Source organism: Penaeus vannamei, chromosome 15 (assembly GCF_042767895.1).
Source record: "Penaeus vannamei isolate JL-2024 chromosome 15, ASM4276789v1, whole genome shotgun sequence".
Lineage (NCBI taxonomy): Eukaryota > Metazoa > Arthropoda > Malacostraca > Decapoda > Penaeidae > Penaeus > Penaeus vannamei.
In genome coordinates this window covers 37,645,231-37,660,230 of record NC_091563.1, presented here as the reverse complement: position 1 = coordinate 37,660,230, position 15,000 = coordinate 37,645,231, and the positions used below count along the sequence as shown (strand labels likewise).

At 34.1% G+C, this 15,000-nt stretch overlaps 2 protein-coding genes across 4 annotated transcripts in view; both read left to right on the top strand.

Moving 5' to 3' along the window:
* Nucleotides 1-9,455, top strand: part of LOC113821326 (centrosomal protein of 41 kDa) — a 65,554-nt gene extending 56,099 nt beyond the window's left edge. The window contains exons 1-4 of one of the 2 annotated variants that reach the window (XM_027373814.2): nucleotides 992-1,092; nucleotides 3,008-3,208; nucleotides 4,077-4,268; nucleotides 4,650-9,455. In XM_027373814.2, the coding sequence (XP_027229615.1) occupies nucleotides 3,011-3,208; nucleotides 4,077-4,268; nucleotides 4,650-5,219 (960 nt within the window). In that variant the 5' untranslated portion in view covers nucleotides 992-1,092; nucleotides 3,008-3,010 and the 3' untranslated portion in view covers nucleotides 5,220-9,455. Of the gene's footprint in view, nucleotides 1-991; nucleotides 1,093-3,007; nucleotides 3,209-4,076; nucleotides 4,269-4,649 lie in introns of those variants that run through there. The other variant, XM_070130729.1, reaches the window with a different exon arrangement.
* Nucleotides 9,456-10,835: 1,380 nt separating this feature from the next.
* Nucleotides 10,836-14,497, top strand: LOC113821321 (14 kDa phosphohistidine phosphatase). 2 transcript variants are annotated; one of them, XM_027373807.2, is made up of 3 exons: nucleotides 10,836-10,929; nucleotides 11,865-12,014; nucleotides 14,107-14,497. In XM_027373807.2, exons 1-3 carry the CDS (start codon nucleotides 10,862-10,864, stop codon nucleotides 14,348-14,350), a joined length of 462 nt encoding a protein of 153 aa, XP_027229608.2. In that variant the 5' UTR covers nucleotides 10,836-10,861; the 3' UTR covers nucleotides 14,351-14,497. The 2 variants fall into 2 exon arrangements, with proteins under 2 accessions (XP_027229608.2, XP_027229607.2); XM_027373806.2 differs by lacking the exon at nucleotides 10,836-10,929 and adding an exon at nucleotides 10,992-11,114.
* The last annotated feature ends 503 nt before the right edge of the window (nucleotides 14,498-15,000 follow it).

Below are 15,000 nucleotides of genomic sequence, written 5' to 3'. Positions count from 1 at the left end.
ATTTCGAACTGTTAAAATGTACCAGGAAGTAGTATCTACAAGTCAGCTTCTTCTCCCAATCACCTAAAGCAACGAACTCGATCCAACGACCAGGTCTCGTGATAAGGGCGGCTCGCATGTAACTCTTCCAGGTGAGATATCGACTGGCGGGCTGACCTGGCTAATAGGATGAGGTCGTTTTGTCACTTCTACAGAGGTCGGTGATCTGATAGTCTTATATGTAGGATGTAGATTAATCCGGCAATTCCTGTTTTTATTTGCCGCTGTGTTGCATCCTACGATTTTTTTTTTTTTTTTTTTGGTCTAGTGTGAGATTCATATTCAGAAAAAAGAAATATATAAGGAAAAATGGATTTTCGAATAATATGTAATCTTATGGAAGTGTTAAAACTAAAGAATAATCACCATAAGCTATTCCCAAATCAATGAAGTGTCTCAGTGTATGAAGAATTAGTATAATTATCTTTAAATCGATTATTTGCGTGGACATCCATCACAGGTGGGAGTTTTTTTTCACCTGCTATGCCGTGTACACCTGCCATTCCCCCTCCATGGCGGGAAGGGAAGGCCTGCGGTGCCATGTAATATGACCTCCGATACGCATTGAAAAATAAATCAAGCGTACAAAAATGCCCACGATCTATTAATCTCAGGCTATCAACACGCGCGCACACACACACACACACACACACACACACACACACACACACACACACACACACACACACACACACACACACACACACACACACACACACACACACACACACACATACACACATATACATACATATATATAAATGTACCACAGGCTTTTCACCTGTGTTGCCATGCAGGTGAAAAGCACCCGGTAGCCAAACCGTTAATTATCGGAAAATAAACCAATAAATACATCACATACATCTAAACAGCCTAAAACCATCAATATCCCGGAGGCTTTCCCCCCCCAGCGATGCCACCTACAGAGTCGCCGCGCGGGATGAGAGGCGAAGGCTGGCTGCCTGACCTCGTCGCCGCCGCCGGGAGTGAATTATTAAGGTAAACAACAGGCCGAGCGGACGGACGGTGGCACTGCAGGGGTCTTCTGCGCTGGTGTGTTTTCCGGGCGATTTGTGGCACTCCTAGGCTTCATTTGGGGCTAGGATTGGGTATCACGGTTTATGAGTGTGTTCTGAAGTGAGGACGAGGATAGAGAGAGAGTAGAAGGGAACGGGGTCCGTGTAATATGCTAATGTTGATCGATTTGGTTCGCAGGTGAGTTGCGAGTGTCAGAGGAGGCAGTGACATTAACGATACCGCAGTGACATTTGAACACTTTTTGACTTTCCTTCTTGCTCACATTACATTATCGCAATGCTATGGAATGTTATTGCATTTTAGAATACCTAGCGTCCGATTCGAGATTTAATTGTCATTATTACTCGTAGTTCATAACATTTGCTCGCTGAGATGACAGATGAATGCGAATAGAATTTAAAAAACAGTAAACTAGCTATAACCATTAATTGATTTCTATAATCTCCTCTTGATTCGTATTGAAATACAAGAGAAGAAATTAAACATTTGATTACTTCTGTGGCTTTATTCATATATACACATTTTTGTTCATAAATCCAGCATATATTTCTCTCACCCAAACCCTATCATATTCTCCAAGGGCTTATTCTGTGTTAAATCTAATCTACCCTAACTTAACCTAGCCGAACAAGGCCTAGCCAGTTGCATGAGTGCTGTGCCATGGATTAATTGGCACATAGGGCCTAGTTTAGTGTCATGCGATGTATGACTAATCCATCATAGGCAGTTAAGAGGCGAATAGTCATGCATTGTTTAGAAAGGCTGTTTTATGAGAATACCAGAGTGTCTATTCAGCTATTGTATTTTTGTTTTTTTAGGTATACATATATTTGTTTTCAAATTGCTTTATTTGCTTCTATCGATGGTGTGTGATACCATACAGGAGTGAATATGTCCTTTTTATGTACTAAATAGAATTTAGGCGCTTTATATTTTTTTCTCTTTCTTTTTCATGGTAGGTTGTATGTTAAATCTGGACATTGTGAATCTTAATCTTCCTTTGAGAAAGGGAAGTGCAAGGGGTCTTTAAATAGAGTTTCATTGCAGTGACAGTTTTTAGTCCAGTGAGAAATAGATTTTGAAGTGACAGCTATGAGCATTAATTTCACATTCTATATCCGGAGAGCTTTCTGGCAATGCCCATGACCAGCATCCATTGGAAAGAGCTTTTTTCCATCTTTGTTCCTTATTTCAGTTAGCATTTCTTTCACTGCAATTTAATTTAAAGCTAACCTATCTTAACCCAGGCTAACCAAACTCCAAACGAAAATTGAATCAAATTAAACCTCGCTATTCTGTTTCCACGAACTTCCTTCTTGTAAATTTGCCAATTGGTTTTTATATATTATATCAGTTTACATATTTTTTGTATGTTCTAAGATAATAAGCTCTTTATTCCAGATTTGCCCAGTGAAGAAAGATTTGTCATCTGCAATACCGACTTGCTTTGTTATTTCTTATTATACTAATATATGGATGTCTTTTGCCTTCTTTTTTAAATTCCTTCAACATGAAGATACAGTGTACATTTTTTCAGTTAGTCTTACAGTTGACTAATGTTCCTTTGAAAACTGGTAACAGAATGGCAGAAATGAATAGTCTTTGGTATAATATCAGTTGCCAAGTGTATGTATACACACTGAGAAATAGGTTTGCTAGGGTAAAGTTTCCTGGTATAAAGCTACAAATGATAAGTTGATAGCTGTAATATAGATTATAGGATAGAAAGGGGTGAGTTTTATGCAGTGGAATTTTTCACCATTTCTTTTCTTTTCTCTCAGTTATTTTACATCCACTGGCTTTTTAGGCTTTTTATGATATAGTTTTCCTTTTTTCAGTTTAGAGTTATTATTTCTGGTCTACAGTATAACAAAGGCCATTGGATATAGCATTTTTTTAGCAGTTAACTGAATAGATATTTGTTTTTCAGAGAATGCATTCCAGGAAATTTGTGGTTTCCAATACCGGCACAGTGAATACACTAAAGAAATATTCTATCAGTGACCGAGAAATCCTTAATAAAAGGATAAAAACCAACCCTCGTTATTCTGGAGTTCGTCCACGCACCAACACTGGCTTCAATACACAGAGACGTCAAGAACTTGAACTAGAAATTCGCAAATATTACAAGGTAAATATTTTTTTTACTAAGATATATATACTACTAGCTTGCACAAAACAAAACTGTTTGGTCTAAACAAATGGCTATTCAAAGGCTTAAGACTAGTCGTTCCTCTGTGTGTGTGTGTGCGTTTGTTTGTTTGTTTGTTTGTTTTTGATGATGATGCACCTTCTGCATACATGCCTTCTCCCCCTTGACAAAAGTTTTCAAAATGTTCAAAAGTTTTGAGGGAAGACTAACTGAAGCAGGAAACAGCTGATCCATTTAAAGATATCTCTCATAATATAAATTACTCCTTGGTGTCAGTGGAGGTATATGTTTATCAATAGCAGAGTGAGCACATAATTCCAATAATGTAGAAACCACTGAGATGTAATATTCATTAAGAACACAAGTCTTTTGAGCTGTTATCTTCAAACTCATATGACAATAAAGATATAAATTAATTGTTTGATCATTGATATATCTTAATATCATGAAAAAATAGAAAAGCATACAATTTCTATCTTTTTAGAAAATTAATATTAATATCAGCATGCATTTTTATACATATTTACTATACAAGGAAACAAAAACAGCATAGCAGCTGGAATGTTTTACGTCATATTATTTATTGTTTACCTATTTTATAGTAATGGCAAACTATATCCATAACAAGGATTATTTTATTGATTTTGTTCTCTATCAATCCAATATACTAGATAGATGAGTCTTTAGAACTTGAAGGTCAAATAATTATTATTTTATGTATGATTTTTTGGATCTGTATATGAACAAATGCACCCCTATCTAACCCCACCCCATGCACAAACTTTACATTTATATTTGTACCTTTATATCAAACCATCAGAGAAGTAATATAGATTAATTGATGCAGGTCAGAAATGATGAGGTTTATCGTCGCATTTCCCTGGCTGATCTCCTGCAGCTGATGCTTGCCCATGCAGAAGATGTTGAAGCTGCAGAATGTGATAACCAGAATATAGAAAAGGAGCAAGAAACAGCAGAGGTACCCTTAAAATACAGAGATGAAGTGGAAAATGTTCTTCATAAAATGACAGAACTTGAGGTAATGATTTAAGATGTGATTTAAATGTTTGTTGTCAGTCAGATCCCCCCCCCCCCCCCATTTCATGCATTTTTTTTTTTTTTTTTTTCACTCATTACATCAGGAAGAACCTTAGATTGAGAATTCTTTTTTATTTTTTTTTTATTATTATTATTATTATTATTATTATTTTTTTTTTTTCAAAGGAATGCTTAATATAGGTACTATATCTTGAGAAATAGCCTATAAAATGAATTGTTGGAGTGCGCAGGGTTTACATATATATATATGATATATATATATATATACATATATATATATATATATATATATATATATATATATATATATATATATATATATATATTCCTAATATTTTCCTCCTCTTTCACCTTTTTTCAGATGGAAGGGAGACCTAAGCCACCAGAGTGCCCATATGTGATCATAGACATTCGTCCTTCTCAAGATTATCAAGAGTCACATTTAGTAACTTCTGTAAATCATCCTGCATCCCGCATGTCCAGAGCTGTTGGTTGGGAATGTCCAGAGCTCCTAATGTACAAAAACCATTCAGAATTTATTATTGTTGTATATGATGATGCTGAAGATGTGGCACCTGAGGTTGCTGCCACACTACAACATCGTGGTTATAGCAATATCTTCATGCTAAGTGGAGGTCTTCGCATAGCCAAAGATAAATTTGGTTTTCCCCTAGTCACAGATGACACCTCGCGTATTCTTACTCAGGACGCTGCAAAGGAGATAGCGCAACAGGTGTCAGTTACAGTCATTCCACCTCTGAGCATGGCTGATGCATCAGACTGGTGGGAGGCAGCTTCAAGGATCCCAAACTACGTAGCTCCTACTGATCCTGCAATGACCACCACACCCTCAACAATCAACACTGGGCGTCAGACTGCCAGATCGCAGCTGAAGAGTAGAGATGGTCAGACAGTTCGACCTTGGCGTTAGTAGAGTGTGCTGTTTCATACTTAAAATGACACCCATATTAAGATAATACCAGGTGAACTTTAATTCTTTCATCATATTTTGTTTTACATGAATGCTACCTGGTCATTCACCATTTGAAATGTATGCTTTAATTCATTATGATATTTCAATACACAAAATGCATTCACAATATTCTTTCAATCTAGTCTACCTAAAGCTTGGTTCCTAATATCTGTTTCATAACTCAGTTCCTTAGTGGTTGTGTAATAATGGGATGCTCTCTGTTCGCTGGTATACAAGTTAGTATTACTCACATACATATGTTATTTGACACATGACTATAATGGTCTTTGCACATTATTATTATGTTCATCTTGCTTTCAGGTGATAGTTAATGTGCTTATTTTTTTGTTTCTGGTTTGTTCTATGAACTACTTATTTTTATCTCTGTGAGGTGTTCATAAGAGGTGATATTATCTTTCTAGTACAATCAGTTAAAGAAACAGATCTCATGCTGGTGCATTTATTTATAAAAGCCATATGCCTTTTATGCACTTGACCTTCTTTACCATTTCTTAATTTATTTTCATTTTATTTTTTATTTTATTTTCTACTTTTTTGTGCTTGCAAATTTGGTCATAGAGTGTTTGAATAGTATCTGAGTAGGAAATACAGCTGTGCATTTATTGACTCTGATTCAGTGCAAGGCCTGGAGATGTTTTGAAAAATGTAGTTAATTTGAAAAGTGACTGATATTGAAGAGAATCTAATATTTTCTTACCACTACAACTTTCTCTATGCAACTATATACAGTAATAATGTGCTCACTTGAAATAGATGTCTCCCTATGAATGTGATTGGTGAATTCAGAATTAGAGAGATTGATATACTGAAAGGTAGAACATTTACTGAAAAGAAGAACATTTACTGAAAAGATTATAAAAGGCATTAATTCCTTTCACTGATTAAAGTAAGTTTGACTTTTCCTCTTTCTTTCTTTCTTTTTCCCATAAATATCTTAATGTATGTGTGCATGTGTATGTATAATAGTGACTTTGCATTTCCTTTTATATTTGTCTTCTGTGTTTTTCATTTTAAAGATGAGATTTCTAATGGCATTATTTGATTTGTACAATGATGTATGGTTTTACGGAAATGTTTCTTTAAGTTGAAAGATCTGTGCTAAATTTGACTGTGTGTATGTTTATATATACAGTCGAACCTTGTTTAACACGGGTTAGTATCTTGAAAACTATAATTTTTACTAAAACAAAATCAAGTTGTCTCCTTATTTGCTTTTTCTGCAATAAGAAAGCACTTACATTTGTTGGGACAACATCTAAATTCAATACATAATTAGTTTACAATTTCATCTGAAAATATAACATGCCTTATTTAAGTAAAAGCATTAAACAAGGTTCAACTATTTGTATAAATATATGTACATGTATATTTCAGTAAATTGAGACAGAAATATTGCTGAAAATGATCATCCTTCAGATTTTGCTGAAATTTAAGAGTAAGAAGTATTTTGAGACTTCAAAATGCAATTGATTTGTTCTGCCTTGACAGTAATAACCAGATCAAAGATCTTTTATGAAAAATGCCTTTAGTATAGTTAACTTTATTGTACTATGGTGTGCAGTCCTTTAGAAACTGCTTCAAGATATTTGGAAGTGAAATTGATAGATATTTAATTTTGTATATGACTGAAATATTTGATACACCACAGTTAGACAAATATGTGGATGTCTTTGTAACATATACGTATATATTTGCTACATTTGTATCGAATAAAGATTGATCTAGCATTAAGAGCTGGTTCTGCTATGATAGACAAACTTTGTGTAAAAGATAAATCTAGCTGTATAATGTACATTCTAGAAAAGTTGGTGATTCATTTATCAGTTTCTTCTGTACACTACTATGACAAGTGCTTCTTAATCGTTTAGGGGTAATCTAGAAATAGTGATTTCCAGAATTATTAATGATTATGGTATCGTCTTTTTAAGCTGAAGATAAGAAAGTCCTATATGACGGACTCAGTGTCATGAAATTCCATCTGTAGAACTTAGATAGAAATAGAAATACGAACTTCGCGTCAACAGTCAGTCTTGCTTTACTTAGATTTCAGTTGTCATTTTTACATACATAATCATATTCTTGCCATTTGTTTACATGAAGGATTTACTGAAATTGATAAAGGTATGAATGAGAATGAATATCTTTGCAGTGCAAGAGATGCTTTTCACCCTTTCTACATCTATTGCAATGAACATGGTTCATCTTAGGTTTACTAAAATTTGTTTCCCAAATGCTGGTTTACCTCATGGGTCCTTGGGAAATGTGTACAGTAATGAGAATGTTGTCATGTAATATTGGCAAACTAATTCTCTGTATAATTGCTGCTACAAAGTTGTTTGGGCTGCCATTTATTGTTCTTCCATGTTACAGTTTATGTTTATGTTTGTTCTTTACGTGCACAGATAGTCTTTGTTACTTTTAGATATACTCATGATTTGGGTATATTTAACGTTTCATATCTTATTTATAGACTAATAATCAAGATTTTAGATATGATTTTACAACAAAGGCAAGTTGCTTTATAGTAAGTAAGATCAAGTTGTTATTAATAAGTAGTTCAGTATGTTAGATTAGCTTTAAGCATCTAACATTTGTGGATATGTTATTAGGAAATGACCATGCTTGCATAGAGACATGAAACATAATAATTTTTAAAAGGTACAGTAGCTTGCAATGTAAGCTGCATAATGATTTAAATCAAGGTTTGATGTTCCATTAATAAGTACCTGTAATTATACACATACCTTTTTAAATCTGATATACAAGTAGTGCCTAACATGATTTGTTATTTGTGTGTCAAAAAAGAAGAAAATCATTACATTTAGTAAGATAAACAAAGCAGTGTAAAGGGAGACATTTTCCTGAACTTTTATTGTGAACAAGGGCTCTCTGTGCATAGAAAGACTTGAAACAATACCAGCAGCCCATGAAATGTTCCTTTTTTTTTATAAATTATGAAGGATGGTGTTGTGTTGTAGACTGTATTGAACATTCATTTGTTTTATGGTTGTGTGTTTGAACCAAAGTTAGATGTTTAGAATAGGTCAAAGAATGTTATATAAACATCTTATTTATTGTATCGTGTAGAGCTTCCTACAAGTATGAGTATCATATATGAGACATAAGTTCCATTCTTTAGTGATATGCCTTTGCCATAGTGTAGTAGAATAATTATTATATTGTTTGTTAGGTATAAATATATATATATATATATGTTCATGAATGTGAACTGTTGCTCACTGTGAATTTTGATGGATTGGCAGGTTACAAGAATATAAACCATTCAGTGTAGGTTTATTCACTTTCATGTATCACTGTTTAAGCAAAGGATATTTAAGAAACTAAACATTATGTTGAGTAGTTGGTATGCATCTGAATGCCAAAAACACAAGATACAGAACAAGAAGCTTCCAGGAAATATCTCCACAAAAGCCAAATGTAAAATGATGCAAGAATCACACTTGAATTGTTGAAAACATGTACTTTAATACATATCTCAGGTTTGGAGAAGATGAATGAAAAGCACCAGATGTCGTTATTATCTATGAAAAAAGGAAAGAAAGATTAATTCTGTTTATCTGCCTTTTTTCTTTTGAAGGAGTGCTGTCTTCTTGTAAATTATGGACTCAAATATTTCTTATTTTATGTAATATTCACTGAGAATTGATAGATGACTCAAACATTTATGTAAAATATTACAAAGCCATTGAACTTATTAGACAGCCGTTAAGGATAATGTATTTTATATTGCGTGTAATGATTTATAGCACTACTTTCATGATAAGTAGATCTTGACCATACCCCACTCACCCATTTTAACTGATGAGAATACCTCATACTTTCTCAGTTGTAAGTAAAATCAACCAAACAGATGGTTGTCGGACAAGGATGTAGTGCCCTGTAAGTGCAGTAAACACAGTAAACACAGTGCAGTAGACACTGACATATCACAAGAATCTTTGAAATTATACATTTAAGACCATTTACAATGGCGATCTGTTGTATTTCTAAAGCATTTTTTGAGAAATTATTTCTCGGGTGATCTCGGGTTTGCGTGCTGTGTAGTAAAGGTTTGTTAAGACAAATAAAGTGGCAGTTGTGCCTTGTGAAATTTGCCGTCCAGTTGGCCTGTTATGGCCAAGTGATTTTAAATAAATATATTTGCACAATCTCTGCTGTAGTTTTATTGACATATGACCAGAGAAACAAACATAGTGGAGAATGAAAATTAATGATGATTGTGATGGTGATCATGATGGATGATGGCTGATGATGGTGATGATAATGATTGTAACAACCAGAGGTAAAAAAAAAAAAAAAAAAAAAAATGGAAGGCATAAAAGTCTAAAATAAGCATGTGCTAAAACTGACAAGGACACCAGACAGGCAAAAACAGAATTGCAGCATACATTGTAAACAGATGAACTAACTTTGCCAAGAAAAAAAAAAATCAAAACCAAATTGTCATGTATGTAAGCCATAAATAACTTATATTCAGTCAACGTGGGTATAGGTGAGCGTAGTGGGTATTTATTTTCAGGGGTGTCTGTAATGGGAAGGCCATATCCCAATTTCACTACCTGTTATGTGAGGCCCTCCTGTGACTGTATTCTAGTGTCTCCCCTTCCCCATTGAATTCGTGCTGGTGATGTTTATTTGCATATTTATGTTTATGAAATACAAGATCATTTTTATTAAATGACAAAGCATTCCGCTGTGTCCATACAAAGGCTGGAAAAAAATACACACAAAATGCTTATTTGCGATTCAATAAACCCATCTATTGGATCATCTTGTTGACTTTTTCATGCTAACTAATATGTTTACGTCTTGTTATACGAAATACCGGTTTTCAAGAAGTATGGTTCCCGTCGTCTCAAATTAATTACATTTATGAATGCCTATTTCAAAATCTTTATGTACATTGCATTGCATGGTTAATGATTTGGCGAGATATTCCAATATTCAGTTTCCTAAGGTTATTGGTCTCAGGCCAAAAGACTTTAACGCAAACACGTGTGTATAAATGCGCCTATGCATAAGAGTGATTAAACAAATGCATTACAATTGCCATAATATACCCGCATGAGAGGCATGATGACTAAATTTCTATTTTTCTGGTTTTCTCTTGACGCATTGTTTTACGAGTCTGAAAATATAAAATGAAAGCGAAAGCAATATATGATGCGTCACCGACTTTGTATATATATCTTACAAACACTTGCAATAAAAGGACTACATGTTGCAACAGGACCGGTGGTAATCCTTTCAGAATTAAAATATTACTCACGAATAGTTCTCCACTAATTTGACAATACCCCTCCCATAGCTCACAGTGATTATCATTTTAAGCATGCAATGAAAGCATGTCAAATTATTAGATAGCCAAAGAAAGAATCAAATTCGAACTTTTAACATTTCCTCGCAAATCTAATGACAAAAAAGCAAAACAACCCAAACAATCCTATACCTCAAATTCACCAACTTCAGAAATAAACCACACCTTCTATAACAATAAACCTAATACCCCCAAATAACAGAAAATGTAAAATCAAATAACCCGGCGGTCTGAGGGAGTGATGTTTGGGTTGATTTCGAGGCCGCTGTTGACTCGGGTCCCGGCACGTCGTCTTGCTGCTTCCTTAAGGTTTGTCTGCTGAGGGAGGAAATTCCGGTCTGATAGAATGCGGTTGACTGATGGGGTGTTGTGTGTTCGCGTTGGGGGCTGTTTAGAATGTGTCATGAAGTGGGGGAGTATTTTGTAAAGCTATTTTTTATTGTTATTCTGACTTCCCGAGGGGACGTGCTTTTACATTGTGACGGGAGTGGCGGGTGTGTAGTTATTTTTGTTCTGTTTCGCTTTTGTTTGCATCTGTAATGTGTAATGACGGTGAATTGATGAATTCTTTATTAAGAGGAAAAGAAACTGATGACAGTATGTATTCGGTAACCAGCGAATTACACAGTGGATGTCAGCCATACTGTTTCTTCTATCTAACCAAATCCGGAGTATTATGATAAGAAAAAAATAACATATTTGACATAGAATTGCTATATTAAGGGTTTTAGGTGTATAAGCATTGCAAGGTCTTCCAAGGTCGAAAGATATTCAAAACACTTCAGGAAATGGCACAGAGCCAAGGCAGCGTCTAAGATAGTGAATGTCACATGTAGTTGATGGCTATTGTTTGTTCCCTTGAGGAAGGTTCTGATTTGAATGAATATGTTTCAGTGGCTTTGAAGTATTGATTATTGAGTAAAGGTAGGGCGGAATATTGTAAACAATCAGATGTGAGGTTTAGCAAGACCAACACTAACTAAATTTGCAAATGACATTTTTGAAAATCTTGCTTATTAATTTCAAGCAGTTTTACTTAATTTCCTCATAGTATAAAATATTTATTAAGGCCTAGTCCATATAGATAAAGTATTATGTGTAAATTTAGTAATGTTATATACAAATGATTTTGAGTGCCAGATGTCTGAATTATTATTATTTTCATACATAAAAGAAAGCCAATTGATTTTTGAACATTTGAGAAACAATCTTTGGTATAATTGATAATTTCTTCTTCTTTTAAGATTGTGTCAGATATCAACAAAGATGACCTCCGCCAAATTGGATCAGGTAGAAGATGTGGACATCGACACAGGTCGCTTCAAGTATATTTTGATCAAAGTTCACGACTCCCCAGAAGGAGGACCTGAGGTCACCAAGCATATCGTGAGAGGGTAAGTTTGAGGTTTTACAGCTGGCTAAAGAAATTTGCAGCAAATCCTAAAAGTATGAAGGGAGGGTTTTGTCTAATAACAGTTTAGTGGATTTAAGTATTATCCCAGTTATTATATAGATAGTTTAGACTACCTTCATAATTTGATGTGAAATGACTAAGGAAACAAATAATAAACAGACATGCCACACATAGGATTTATTAATCCAATGTCAATGTTCAGGTGAGGAAATAAAATGGACAGTATGTCAAAGCAAAGAATATCCATTGTAACAAATGGAATTAAAACTAAAACTTTAAAATCTTAAATCTTTAAATCATTGTGTTCACTGCATCATTGTGCTGTAATAACATCTCTGAATGAGGTCTTAGCTATATTGTTTGCTGCCCACCCTTTCAAAAGGATGAATACTTTTCAGAAATTAAAAGGTTTTGTTTAGATGATGTTCTTTTGACTATTGCCTTTTTTCCATTCTTTCCTAATCTTTTACATATTGGAAGTTGTGATGGCTTTACCCGTAAATGAAGCAATAGGGTACTGGTGGTCATACCCCTGGTGTGCAGTTATTGGAGTAAATAAAGGTTAACAAAGTTATAAAATGAAAGATTGCATGGAAAGTATAGGATAACCAAATATTAGTTCATGGATGGTGGTGTCATGAAGTTGCCTAAATTGCCAAACATCATTTTAAGATATATGGGAGCAAAATATAGTTTAAAAATAGCTTTCTTATTATATGATGTAGGTCAGTTAAATGTTCATCATATTTTGTATGTCACAGTTTACTGTTTAATCATTGTTGACTTGATAGGCTGCCAATATGTTCAAAGTATGGGGGGGGGGGAATTATCCTTTATATCTATTAATTTTACATTTTCAGTCATGAAGTGTTCATGTACTGTGCATAATTTTATCTTATATGATCAAGACATAATTCAAAGTGAATGGGTTCTCAAGATTTTTTGAAGAAAATAGATATGACACAGGCACAAGAGTTTGATGCAGAACTGACACTTTTGCATGAAAACATATTTTAACAACTTTTCAGCCATTTAGCATTTATTATGTTTTATTTTTTGGTGAAACTTTTCATACTTAAAATTCCAAATTAGGGAGTGATAATGAGAACAGATGAGAAGGGTCAAATAATCATGTAGAAATTGAATACATGCAGTTCGAGAGAGAGGAGAGGCATTCAGGTGAGGAAATAAATGAAAATTATGAACAATGGATGATAATTAGAAGGAAGAAAAGGTTTTCATATAATTGTATCCTAGGGAAGAAATAAGTAAAATTTAATGATTAAAGTTCTGAGCTTAGATGCAAGACCTAAATGATAAATTTTGATATTCACAGTTTGAGAGTAAATATAAATGTTTTTAATAGGGATACATGGTAGATTAGATATAAGCTCTTATAAGGTTATCATTGGTCATATGACTTTTCTATTATATGTGAAGGTTATTCTGGATCAGAGATCCTGGAATGTCTGCAAACACTTTTTTTTTCTATTTTGTTCATCATGTTATGACCCTCCCAATCCCTTGGTCATTGTAATTGGGGGGAGGGGGGTATTAGATGGAGACTGGGGCTTAATGGGTTTATCCCTGCTTTAGGCCACATATGTCTGGCACATTAATTTGTTTAAAGTTGTCAGTGATTTGATAAATATGGCATGTCAACACCATATAGATTTTGTTATTATTATTAATTGCCATCATCAGGCTCACCATATCATCAGTAATCATCATTGTGTGAGATGTACATCATTGTATTCCTTTCCTTTCTTTTATTTATGCATTTATTTAAATTTTGCATTGTGGAGTAAATATTTTTAGAAAGTAGATAAAGGAACCATTTGTTTATAAGTGTTTCTTGCAAAAGTATGTCACACAGGCCTTTTTTTTCTCAGAACACTGATGGTAATAAAATAGAAATCTGAAATTATAATTATTCCCAGGAAATCTGGTAAAGTATAATAAAAAACAACTAAAGTATTACCATCAATATAGCAAGTATGTAACATTTATTTACAGGGTACTTTCTCAAAACATACTAGACCTTAAGTGTATCTATTTTTCTCTGATTACAGGTACTGTTCAGCAGGTTTCCATGCTGATGTGTATGACAAGGTTGTGCCTGGAATTGAAGCCAAGGGACTGGATTGCGAGTGTGTTGGAGGAGGTCGCATTCTGCACGAGCCAGACAATAAAAGCATTGAAGTTTTTGGCTATTCTCAAGGTTATGGAAAGGCAGATCATTCAATATCTGTTGAACTGCTGAAAAAGAAATACCCAGACTATGCCAAAATTACTTTTTCCAATGATGGTTATTAGTAGGATAGTTTTCTGGATTATTTCTTCAGTGTATTGAATAGATGTTGAAAAATGTACCTTCATTTGCCACCAAATGTTTAAGTATTGAAAAATTGTTTTTCAACCAAAAAATGTACCAGTGATGGTGAATAAATGTTTGAAATTTTAGGTATGTCCCTGTCAGTTATCCAAGCTATCTTTAACATTACTGCTTTGAGTCCAGGTTTGTATGTGTCAACTCCCCTGGCTGGGTATAATCACTTTTTTTCTTTCTTTTGTGTGTAGGGGGCGGGATGCTAACGTAAATTAAAAGAAGTTATCACCAAGTACTATCCTACAAGGATAGTACTAGTGTCTGTTTTGTCATGGGTGAGCTTGAGAAGCAGCAGGTGGTTGAGTGGTAGCTAAGAAAATGCACATACTTTAACTAATACTTTGTGCACCAGGGGTAATATTACTAAAACGGGTTAATTCATTTGCCTTTTTTATATGACCCAGTGTAATTTAAATTTGTGTTACTTACTCATACATTTAGATGTAATGTAAAATCTGCAATAATGTTGATTAAATCATGTAATGTATATACAGTCACTTCAAACTTATGGTTCTTGGTTTTAATTAGGCATATCTCAGCGTATGTTCTGGTTGAATAGTGAAATCCTTATCTAACA